At 42.5% G+C, this 12,890-nt stretch overlaps 1 protein-coding gene across 3 annotated transcripts in view; it reads left to right on the top strand.

Annotated features, from left to right (window-relative positions):
* BCAT1 (branched chain amino acid transaminase 1) overlaps positions 1 to 11,474 on the top strand; it is a 108,545-nt gene extending 97,071 nt beyond the window's left edge. For all 3 annotated transcript variants that reach the window (XM_073318390.2, XM_073318399.2, XM_073318383.2), the window contains one exon: positions 1,935 to 11,474. In XM_073318390.2, the coding sequence (XP_073174491.2) occupies positions 1,935 to 1,976 (42 nt within the window). In that variant the 3' untranslated portion in view covers positions 1,977 to 11,474. The remainder of the gene's footprint in view (positions 1 to 1,934) is intronic.
* Positions 11,475 to 12,890: the final 1,416 nt, after the last annotated feature.

Here is a 12,890-nt window from a genome sequence, read left to right as displayed (position 1 = left end):
CCCCAAGGACTGTTAGAAGACATTGTGGTGTTGTGTTGTACAGAGAGCTGTTCAGCCACTTGCCTTCAAAGACAGCCCTCCCAAATGCTGTTTCTTCAAGTGAACACAGTAACAAGCCAAGAGCTTTTCCTCTTCTTGGGAATTCATCTTTTAGATTGCTCTTCTGCCCTAAGGTTTTTCTCATATGGTCTCCATGCTTCCACACTCCATTTCAGTGTGTATACTGGGCTACTAAAGATGTATAGACTACAGTGCTTTCCGTATGCCGCTGCCCTCAGCTCTCTGTCATCTTAGTCTGACCCACAGGTGAAGTCTAGAGATAATCTGAATCCCAGTCCAGTGCTTTTGAGTCAGGAGATCTGGGTTCCATTCCTGGGTCTGCCACAGTTCCCTGTATGACTTTGGGCAAATTATTTCATTACTATGCTGCCTCTTTTATCTGTAAAGCAAGGATACTAATTCCCTGGTTTGTCTGTCTGTTTAGATTGTAGACTCCTCACGGCAAGGACTGTCTCATACTATGTATACGTACAGCACCTAGCACAGTGGGACTTGATGTCAGGGCTTTTAGGTGCTATTGTAATATAAGTAATAATTGAGTAGACATGACCGATATTTGAGATTAGACTTTACCTCCACCTGCCCCTTAACCACAATCCCACATCATTTACTGATTTGCCATCTCTCTACTCTTACCGCTGTTTCTCTCACTGTAACAGGGCTTTACCTTCACCTTCATGGTACACGTGACTCGCTAGTTAAAAGCCAAAGTCCTCACCTTCCAAAGATAAACAAAAGTCCAAACCCAAAACAATGTTCAGCCCTCCTGGGCTCGAATAATCTTTTTCTTGGCCCTTCCCAGGGCTAATTTGTATAGCAATAGTCCTTTCTCCACCCAGGTCCGCCATGGTCTCCCTCAGTGTTTATGTAGAAGTTGAAAGGTAACTTCCTTCCACCCTCTGTGGCCAGACAGTCACAAATGGCCCTTCCAGCCCACTCTGGACTCTGAACAATTCCTTGTCCCATTGTTGCAGAGAGTTTCCATGCCCTCTCTCAGGAGGATCCAGTGCTCCATCTACTACTAACCTGTGTCCACATATAATTTACCTAAATGAATGAGCTGTGTCTGATTACAGGGTTTGTGACCGAGAGCCTTAGAACTGTTTACCTTCAGTTTAAGATCAAATGCAGTGTCAGTGTAATAGCTAACTGTCCTCTGCCCTGGGACTGTCTTGAAGAGACAGATGGTAGGTCTTTTTCATCCCTGCCTTCTGTAACCCTGTTTATTACACAGTGAGAGCAGACTCATTCTTCATCCACAGTAGATCTGTTTTATTTGGTTTACTATGTTGGTGTAACATCTTCTCTAATTTTACTCTGTGGTATTTGTGGTTAGATTTATTTCAGGTTTAATAAAAAAAGATGTAATAAAAAGCTACTTTTTAAAAAAAGGGAAAATAGACGCATTTGCATACTGGGGCCTGAGCAGGGGCTGCACATGTGAGCAGATTAGTAAAATGGCCACAGGGAATAGTTGCGGAACTTTTAACACAGGTTGTATTAAATGCATAGACACCTCCATCAAAGCAGGACTGGTCTGCTTTATATCATCTCACAGGAGAGTATCTTCACCCCTTCACAGCCTACTCACGTAGAGATGGATAAAGTGTCAAACTGCCTTCAGCTTTGTTTAAAACACAGACTGAAGCTAAGGAATAAAACCACAAATAATCTGTTTTATGGGGGGCAGCTATGGCAGTGGAAAGGAGCTTTGAAGTGGGTGTAAATTATAATTACTCCTCCCTACAGGTCTCTTTACCCTGCCAGAGTGGTGGAAAAGGGCCTTAGAGTGAACAAGAATCAGGTCCTGGGAAAATTTTGTTGGTGCAGAGTTACCTTTATTTCCTGAAATATGTTCTTTGTTTTTGTTTCAGTATGGAAGAGAAGACAGCGAATGGACACTCCTGGTGTCATGAATGCAGAGTGGCGGGAATCAGACCTTCTGTACTCTACCCGACAGGCCAAACCATTACACCAGAACAATCGCCGATTTTCTGTAGCTGCCTGTTTAGAGCTGTGCGTAGGGTAGTCTGTGTTCTCCCTTTCCTCCCCAGGGTGATTGTTTCCACATACCAGGGAATGTGAACACAATCATTATGATTGATACCATAGTCTTGCTAATAGAAGCCTATCTTCTTGTTAGAGGTGCTAGATGTAAGCAATAGAACTGTCCCAACCGTTTTCTTGGTGCCTCCTTGTGTCTTATGTACAGTCCAAAAACTTGTCAAATACTCTTCAACTGCTCTTCAGTGTAAGCCACGGTGTTTTTTCAACTGCCACCACTACCGGAGCAGACTGCCATATAAAAAAAGTTGCCCATTACTTAGGAGAACAGTTACTATCCTTTAGTCCTATTTCATTTGCATCCTCAGGCAATGGATTGTTTTTCTCTGTTACTCCACTTGTGTGGGAGGTTCCTCGCTGCATTCCCAGAGCCCTGAGGAGCCCCTGTTTTTTATTCTGCCAACATCATACCCTCACCTTTTAAGGCCCCATGTCAGAGCAACCGCTTCTTTAGAATGATGATGAATTGGGGGAAATCCCTTCAGAGCCCAGCAACAGCACTCCTAAATCAGCTTACAAGAGCTAGTAGTGATCTTTCCCCACCCAAGGCTTTACAGTGCTCCCTGGCCTGGCTGGCTCACTTGTTTCTTAATATGATCTTTCTATTTTTCTGAAGAGGCCATGGCTTTCCAGTATGGGTTCTCCTACATCTTCCCCTGCTTGCCAGTGGAAAGTGCTCAGTGCAGGAGAACAGAGGGATTTCGTTCGCCCTTTGTCATTCTGCACTACCATGTTCCCTTACCTCTTCATACACCACTTGACTCAAGATACACTCTCTTGTTGCTATTTGGAAGCAGATACAGAGCTGTTAGCTCACAATTAGGAAAATTAATAACTTCTGCACCTTTTCTTTAATCCTTAAATATGCCACCATCCATATAAGCTTTCTCATCTATGTGCACACTTTTCTCAACTAGTTTTAAGATGTCTCTTGCCAAAAAGGAACTACAGTATTCTGTAGCAATACTCCAAAATGCTAGGGGCCTGCTTCTTCTGTTACTCTGGCATATAACTGATGTAACTTCATAGCTGTCAATGGAGTTACACCTGCATAAAATCAAATCCTACATTTTACACTAGCCATACAGCAGTATTTTGGGAACTAACTAGTATTTTTTTAATAAGGGGGGAAGAGTTTCTCTCCCACACTTTCTAACAGACCCCACCTCTAACTAGCAATTGCTAACACAATGTAAAATATACTAAGCATCATCTCTAATGGGCAGCCCACTGTTTTAAGCCACCACTTAAAATTATCCACAGGGGTTTCTTGTACAATATTTGGTCAAACATTAACCCTCAGTCTCTACTAGGCCATCATTTTCTGCTGGTCCCATGAGTGGTGAGTTAGACACATCTTTCTGTAGTCTCTTCTGATACCTTATTGAAGAACAGTTGAAGGTTACCAGTGACAATTGTTCAGAGTGAGTTGTTGGACAGTGTTCTATTTAGACTATACCTACAAGCACAAAATGTTATTTCATTTATGGTAGCAGTAGTACTCTGCTCTCTGTTCTCTGTTCAGTTTCTTGCGGTGTATCATAGGCCACTGTTAGTTTGTTGGTTTTTGTTGGTTTGTTATTCGTCTACTGGAAAAATTAACATGGGGGACACATTGAGATATGATGTGGGGTAAAAGCGTTTTTCCAACAAGGCAAGTACCACAACTGGAGTGCCTTTGACTAGAGTGTGTGTCACAGAACTCATACAAGGTTACGTCATGAGTGAGACTAAATGGCTTCCTATTACTGGACTGTAACCTGTTCCCTCACGTTTAGCTTAGATAATTGTCTTTGATAGCAAAAGTCTAGGTGGTTCGGTTTAACGAGATGCCTGGGGAATTGGATGTGCTACTCCCATACTTGAGATATCAATAGTATTAAAAGAAGTTGCAAATCAAATTCCCCATGGACAGTGCTGACAGTAATCTACTCACAAGTCAGAGTGAAGAAATGAAGACCAGTTACAATGATTGATTTAGAGTGGTTGACTCCTTAAAGAGGTGAGTGAAACTGTTCTTAAATCAGACTACAATAATTTTAAGTGGGGCTCGACATTGGCCTGTACTTGGGGTGGTCTACACTGACTTTTGGGGAGACCTGAGTTAGACCTCCTGTCTTACCTCTTCACCTCTTGTACTGCTGGAGACCTCAAAAGTGCAAGGGCTAACAGAGGACAAAATTGGAAGGTCCACAAAAATCTGAGCTATTTCCTAGAGAAAAAGTGAAACCATGTGGAGCGCTCCCAGTCAGCTGGTGTCACCTCTGTGAATACTTTTGCTCCCTCTTAATGAATTCAAACAGCCTTGATTATTTTCATTCAGGCTCTGGGTGAATAGGTTCCAGGTTTTAAACATTATATACTAAATAAACCAGCAGAGTATTTTGATCTTGCATGACAATCCTGTGTGGAAATACATAGCCTGTGTTCTGCATCTGTATTATTTTATCCTTTTATCATAAAATTCCAAGAAATAACATTTGTAAATAACAGTGAGCACTTGAGAGATACTGTGTTCTCCTTATTTTAGCCCATAAAGTTTAGGAAGGAACCATGCTATTCCCTGAGCTGATAGATTGTAAAAGAACATCTGCACATCTCTTTTCCATGAGCGCTATTTGTTTAATTGTAGCAGATTAACATAGAAAGGCTATGGTACATCATAACTAGGCAATTATCCATTCTTCATCACTTAGTTATGGTTACACTAATTGATCATTTAAGAAATAAGATAGTCTAACATTAGGAACATTTGAGGCTGTTCAGAAAAGATCAACAAATTAATAATTGTGTGATATTTGCATAATTGGCTGCAATTATTTAATGTTTAATTGGGTTGATCAAATGCAATTCAGCCTCTCACATGTGTATGCTTTACAAACAGTGGTACTTTAAAATGATAATGATGAACTATAATTTTTGCAAGTTCTTTCTTTCCCCCACTTCATTCTTTGATTATTATTTTCAGCCTTGAGCATGTTCCTAATTTTCAGTTTAGTTTCAGCTATTCTTCTGTCGGGGAAAAAAGTCCTAAAAATGAGATCCCATTTCAGAGGTCCACAAAAACTAGTGTTTTATACAAACCTTGATGATGCAGGAGTTGTGGAATTAGCAGCTGTCATTGCATTGCCATATTCGTAATAGCAGTTCAGGGTAAATACACCCAGGGGTAACAATTATTTATTCTGGTGAGAACTCTGGCAAAGGATCCTCAGGGTAGAAAGTCCATCCAGAGGAGGTTGTGGCAGCACAAAGCAAATGTAATTTCCTTGCCCGGGGAGTTAGGAGGGCAGCAAGGACCAAAAAATGGGAGATGTTGGCCAGGGGGACATGGCCATTGGATGTTCTCACTCAATATAATCTTCAACAGTGTCCATGAGAAGGATTCCCAGAAAACCCCAGCCATAAGCGAAGTCTGCCCACATCCCCGAGCAGAAATCCCTGAGGGACCGCAGTGGCAATACCACCTGCCCTTTTTCTGGATGAATCACCACTGGAGTGCAGGGAGATATAATTGAACCTTCCCTGCCTAAGTGCTGGTGATTCTCTTGTCCTTATTCTATATTACACCTGGAGAATGGCAATCTGAAAAATAGGGCATTTGAAAGGTAAGGGTTCAGCATGTGCTGGTGGGAATGGACACACAATAGGGTGTGTCCACACTTCAAGTTAGAGGTGCAATTCCCAGATTGAGGAGACATACCCATGCTAGCACTGATAGAGCTAGCATGCTAAAAACAGAGTGTAAGCCGCGATGGTGGGAGCAGCAGGAGGGGCTAGCCATCCGAACAGAGGCCCAGGGTCTTAGAAGGGATTGTACACAGGGAAGCTAGCTCCTTAAACTACTACAGCTGCGCTTCTGTTTTTAGCATGCTAGCTCAGTCAGAATTAGTGTGGGTATGTCTCATTGAGCTGCAAGTCGCACCTTCAGCTTGATGTGCAGACATACCCGATATGTGAACCATCCCTCGTGTCCAAGCGACTGGTAGTGGGCAAGGCAGAAGAGGCAAGAGTTGAGAGCTATTTCACAGACCCATCACCAGTGGGGAAGGAGAGGAGGGACTCTTGTCCAGTGTTATCTATAGAGCAACCTATGTAATCTCCTCAGATCACTTAGCCCCTTTCCTTTGCTTCAGTATGTAACAATGCAACGTCCTAGAGCAAATGTTGCAATGCCCTGTCAGAGCATGACACAGTGATTGATCTTCCAGGCCTCGCTCAGACTCCTTTCACCTCTTCATGACCCTGCATATAGTGCACAGAGGAGACAGGCCCAATAATGAGAGAAAAGCAGCATGCAGGTGTGTGTACTTGTGTCACAGTGTAGGTCTATGCTGCAATAAAAAAACTACAGCAAGTCTCAGAGCTGGGACCAACTGACTTGGGCATGTGCTCCAGGGCTAAAAATAGCAGTGCAGATGATTGGACTGGAGCCTGGGACCCTCCCCTGTCACCAGGTTACAGAGCCCAAGCTCTAGCCCAAACCCTAACTTCTATACTGCTGTTTTTAGCTGAAAACGCAAGCCCCATGAGCCGAAGTCAGCTGACCCAGGCTCTGAGACTTGTTGCTGTGGGTCTTTTATTGCAGTGTAGGCACACCGGCATTCCAGATACCTAAAGCAGGGCTAATACTGAAGACTTACCCAGAGATGGGGTGGGTTCTCCATCACTTGGAATCTTTAACTCAAGATTGGAGATGTCTTTCTAGAAAATATGCTGTAGCTCTGCCAGAGGTTATGGACTTGATGCAGAGTTTACTGGATGAGCTACAGCCTATGCTGTGTAGGAGGTCAGACTAGATGATCATAACGGTTCTTTTTGGCCTTAAAAATCTATTTGTAAGAAGTTTGTATTTATAGCTCCCCTGGGCAGTCAGTGTCTGTGCTTTCAGTCATCGCCTGGGTCTTTCTCCCCCTCACCTATTTTGCAAGTAATGTTGGTACAGGTAGGTGCCAGCTTTTTCCTTTCCCTGGGGTGCTCAACCCCTGCTTAGGGCACAGGCCCTACCCCCACTCCACCCCTTCCCCCACACCTCTGCCCAGTCCCTGCTCCTCTCCCCCCTGCGCTTCCTGCATGCTGCAGAACAGCTGCTCACAGGAGGCGCTGGGAGGGAGGGGGAGGAGTAGATTGGCGGAGCTGCCTGCAGGTGGGAGATTCTGAAGGGAGGAGGAGAAGTTAATCGGCAGGGCTGCCAGTGGGTGGGAGGCACTGGGGGGAGGGAAGAACTGGCTGCTGGTGAGTGTTAAGCATCTGCTAATATTTTTCCATGGGTACTCCTTGGGGCTAAATTTTAGCACAGTCAGTAACTCATATTAATGGGTCCTTTGCAGTTAATTCCCTATGGTGCTGGAAAGGCAATTTCTTTCGCGCTGAAACAGATTTCTGGTCAAAGAGTGTGGAAGTCATTAAAGAGCAGCAGAATGAGGAAAAAGGTGATGGGCTTTTATCTGCACAATACATTTTATTGCAGGTGTTTTACTCATCCCAGTCTGGAAACCTCTTCTTCCAAAATACTTTTATGAAAACTTTTAAACCTCTATTTCCTTACAAATGGTCAGCCTCTAGACAAGAACGTGCAGGGCATTCCATTAATTCAAATTCTATTAAATATAATGAACAAAAACATCTTTAGTCTAAAGTGTAAGTCTGGGCTCTCATGGCCTTCATGAAATGCAAAATATACCTCTGAATTCTGATTTCTTTCCATGTATTTAACCAAATTATAACTGAAAGCTGAGTAGGCTATTAATACCTGGAGCATAACACAAAACCCTAGCCAAAAACTTTTTACCCTGAGTTCTTTGATTCCATTTGCAAAATGGGCCACATATTAGAAAGGATGGGAGTCTGAGCAAAGGCTGAGGAGCCACATACTCCAGAGTTTCAGTTCTGGCTCTGACATTAACTCTGCAATCATGGGCAAGTCATCTAGCCTCTTTTTGACTCCACTTGCCCACCTGCAAAATGGAAATAGTGCAACCTAACTGATTGGTGGTGTGATCTCATATTTTTGGCTTAGGGGGCATGGGAGAAATCTTAAAAAGTCTGCCTTGTTATGAGCACAGAAGCTGGGAGCTAGGAAGACATTTCCTCATATAGGAAGGTTATCCCGTAACTGCATTCATAAAGGAACACTTGTATTAGAATCGTCCTACCTATTCCTTTATTAAACATGGTGTTTATTAGCCTAGGTTCCAATATATTTTCCCTGACCAGATGGAAAAATCTGACAACTGTATTAGCCAAACCATGCTATAGGTGTCCCCAATTGCACAGATGGGGACTTGATTGTCCATTGTCCTTGTGCAGTCATTTACACCAGTGCAAAGTAGGTGGAAAAATGCTACCAAATCAGACAGGTCATGCTTTTTGGTCTGTGGCACAATTGCAAAAGTCATTTCTCAGACACAAAAAAACCCAGAAAACCCTCTGCCCCCATGGGCTAGAGAACCATGCTAGTACCTTACTAGCACCAATCATGTTGAAACACTCTGCTGGTGCCAGTGTGGATAGACCCATGTGACTCCTTTACTCTGAAGGAAGACCTGTGTTGAAATACACAAAATAAATCCCCCCACCAAAAAAAGAAAGAATAGAAAGAATCAATGTTTTGGGGGATATATTTATTCTGGGTTTGCTCATTTAAAAAATTGTGATTTAAAAAACCAGACACTATCAGTCACTTTTTACCTGAATTATTAAGGCCAAGATATTAAAATTGGGCCCTAACAGTCAATGGGAGCTGCTGGGTGCTAAGCACTTATGAAAATTTGGCCATTTTTTCAGGAGTCCAGATAAAGATTCAGGAGTCTAACTTTAGGTTTTGGAAGTTATGTTGCCTAAATGTTTAGAATTGCTGGCTGGGTGAGGTTATTGTAAGAAAAGAGACTAAGACTTTGAAGAAGAAAGTAACCATGATTTACAAATGCCTGTACAATTCTTTGTAATAACCCCCATGGGGAATCACTTATGTTAATGACCAACTATGTCTTTGGAAAAATATTAAGTAAAATATGTTCTCTTTCCATCCATACAATAGTTAGTCCTCTTGGTACATTTAAGTCTGTTTTAGAACTTGATCCTGCCAGGTGCTTAGCAGTGGACTTAAGTGGGAGCTGATGGTGCTCAGCAGCTATCGGAGATGCTTGCCATCCAGCAGGATCAGACACACTGAAGGCGTCGTCAGATCTAGTACATCTGGCGTAACTGTAAAAGTGATTGAGATAAGAAAAGAGGAGCCTCTGATAACTTTCTGTACAGGAATATTTACAAACTTTTGGTTTTCTTTTTAAAATATACATGGATTTTAAAATAATTTGGTTTAATTTTTTTTTTAAATTCCCCAGCAACCCCAAACCCACCCATAATCTTTAAGAAGTTTCCAGAAGAAAAGCAAGCAATGGCTGTGACACTTTCTTAGGGTACCCAGGACTCTGAGTCACATTGTTACCCTGCAGCATCCAGCATGAGGAAGTCTTTCTTATGGTAGCTGGCTCTCAGCTCCCTGTCACTGCCAGCCCTTCAGCCATTCAAACACTCTCCTCTGGGCTCTGCTGGCCCTTACTTTGCCTTGCAGGTTAACAATAGGTACATCCCAGTCCCTGAGCCACTCCAAAAGCATCCTCCTGATAGTGTCCAGCCCCTGTCACGGGACACTCTGTAATTACGAGGATTGCAACTCCCAAGGGAATAGAACACAAGTACCAGCTTGTTTGATTCAACTGAGTACAAGCTCCAATCCAAGAGCACAGCACTGTAATCTATTAATACTCAAAACAAATATAAATTTATTAATAAAGGTAGAGATTTAAGAGATAGCGAGGAACGGTAATAAGAGCCAAAGGTTACAAATAAAAGTATAACACACGTCTGCTAGATTAAAACTTAACTGTAGTCTAAAATAGTCTCTCACCTCAGCTTTTTCTGCAGAGTTGCTGGTTTCAGTCAAGCCAGGATCCAAAACATTCATGAATCACACCCCCCCGCCTTCCCCTCCACCAAGGGTGTTCCTCAGTGACGTGGATAACATAGGGGTCCTTTTTCCTTTCTCTTATACCTCAAAGTTGGTCTTTGCCCTCCTGAGACAAGACAACCCCCGGTGGTTCTAGTCTTTGGTGTCACCCCATGTTGCCGTCACATCCTCAAGTTTATTTAGAATACGAATGTAGCTCCTATTGTGTTTGGCTTCCAATGATTTTCAGTCAATACTAAGTGCTAGTGGGAGGTGCCAGGGTAAAGCCTTCTGTCCCCAGGACAGGTACAGCAAGGGCAATGACAGAATAACCTTCTCCTGCAGTGCTCCACTGCAGTACGTCAGTCTTGTTCTGGGGTCCGCATAGTATTTCTAGGCCCATTCAGCTCTGAGAACAAGACTGTCAATTAGTGCCAAATGTTGGAGTGATGATTTACGATGTGACCCGCTATTTGGGAAAGTGCTGATCACAAGCTGAAGTGCTCAAAGTTATGCACATGCTTTCCTGAATCAGAGCCTGACACCTTAACTGAGACCAGCAATTCACTTCATATAGGCCACCAAACAGAGTCAGGTGCTAGAGTCAAGCCAACCCTCGAAGAGGAAAGGTTCCATATCTTTTCAAATCCCACGCCCACAAAACCTTTCTGTTATCTAACATGCCAGCAGCTGGCGAGGGCTCATGATAAGGGGAGAATTAGATAATTGTTAACTATGGTCATCCCTTAATTTAAGATGGTGCCAAGAAATTAATCTCTTTCCTCTCCAGCTTTCACGTCCTAGTGGGATTGCCTGGGCTGCTGCCGTATAAATTGACTGGATATTGAAGGGTCTTTATCATGATGAGCAGTAATAGGGGTTTTATATGAAGCTATATTAAAGCATTTTCATTAGCGTGGTAAGTTTGGGTCGATGAATGCCTCAGTCAAATCAGTTTCTGAATTGGTTATTAATGTACGATAGAAATAGGTGGAATTCTGGCGTTTTAAGTTGGAGAAATTGTCAACTTAAACAGGGAGAAATAAACCCCTCTGAAGAGTCTCTGCTTTCATAAATGTTCAAGTTAACAGGATATTTTACCAAGAGCCAAGCATATAAAAGTATTAAGGGAACAGATGTGTGTGGGGAAAATATTGGGTAAAGGAAACTCTACCTCATCCTTCTTTAAAGGTTTCATAGAAGCACAATTAAACACTTCTCATGGCATTGTTATACACAAACCATCTGGCATGAAAGAAACACTTTATATTTGTATGTCTAAACTTCCTGTTATAACTGTATTTTGCTGGCAATAGAAGCAGTTTATATCGTTTGCAGTTTCCTCATCAGATCTGTAATTATGCAGTGTTTCTGGTTTCAATAAAGGGATTTAATGGCCCCCTGTCTGTGGCATGTTATGAAATCTGCACTGTCAAGTACATCTAATATGGCATAATTACCACATGTATGTATAAAATTTAATCGTGAAAGCTGAATTTAAACAAAATATTTTACCAAATTAGACCAATGGGAACACCCACAGTGCTGAGGAGCGAATTGTGTCATAAAAAGCCTAAATTCTGGTTGTGCCTTCAGTTACCCATTGAAGTGAAGGGGCATGACATCCAAGGAAATGGGTGAAGAATTGGGCCCTAAGAATATCAGACATGCATCGTTCTAGCCAAACCTGGATGCAGAGATACTTATGTCATTCAGGTAAAACCTGTTGGGCAAATGAAGCAGTTAAACTGACTGGCTACTAACCACATTGTCAGGAAACAGCTTTTAACAGCACATCAGAACTTTGCAGCAGTGATTAAAGGAAGCCATTATTATCAGGAAAAAGAAAAGAAGTACTTGTGGCACCTTAGAGACTAACCAATTTATTTGAGCATAAGCTTTCGTGAGCTACAGCTCACTTCATCGGATGCATACTGTGGAAAATACAGATGTTTTTATAAACACAGACCATGAAAAAATGGGTGTTTATCACTACAAAAGGTTTTCTCTCCCACCACCCCACTCTCCTGCTGGTAATAACTTATCTAAAGTGATCACTCTCCTTACAATGTGTATGATAATCAAGGTGGGCCATGTCCAGCACAAATCCAGGATTTAACAAGAACGTCTAAGGAACATTGGGGGGGAGGGGGAGGAATAAACAAGGGGAAATAGGTTACTTTTTATAATGAATCAACCATTCCCAGTCTCTATTCAAGCCTAAGTTAATTGTATCCAATTTGCAAATTAATTCCAATTCAGCAATCTCTCTTTGGAGTCTGTTTCTGAAGTCTTTCTGTTGTAATATCGCAACTTTCATGTCTGTGATCGCGAAAATGTCACCGCTAACCTGGTGGCTGAACTTTGTGACTTTGTCCTTACCCATAACTATTTTACATTTGGGGACAATGTATACCTTCAAATCAGCGGCACTGCTATGGGTACCCGCATGGCCCCACAGTATGCCAACATTTTTATGGCTGACTTAGAACAACGATTCCTCAGCTCTCGTCCCCTAATGCCCCTACTCTACTTGCGCTATATTGATGACATCTTCATCATCTGGACCCATGGAAAAGAAGCTCTTGAGGAATTCCACCATGATTTCAACAATTTCCATCCCACCATCAACCTCAGCCTGGTCCAGTCCACACAAGAAATCCACTTCCTGGACACTACAGTGCTAATAAACAATAGCCACAAAAACACCACCCTATGCCGGAAACCTACTGACCGTTATTCCTACCTACATGCCTCCAGCTTTCACCCTGACCACACCACACGATCCATTGTCTACAGCCAAGCTCTGTGACAC

The sequence above is a fragment of the Lepidochelys kempii genome, chromosome 1, assembly GCF_965140285.1.
Source record: "Lepidochelys kempii isolate rLepKem1 chromosome 1, rLepKem1.hap1, whole genome shotgun sequence".
NCBI lineage: Eukaryota > Metazoa > Chordata > Testudines > Cheloniidae > Lepidochelys > Lepidochelys kempii.
The sequence above is the reverse complement of the archived record's forward strand: the minus strand, read 5'-3'. Positions and strand labels throughout refer to the sequence as shown.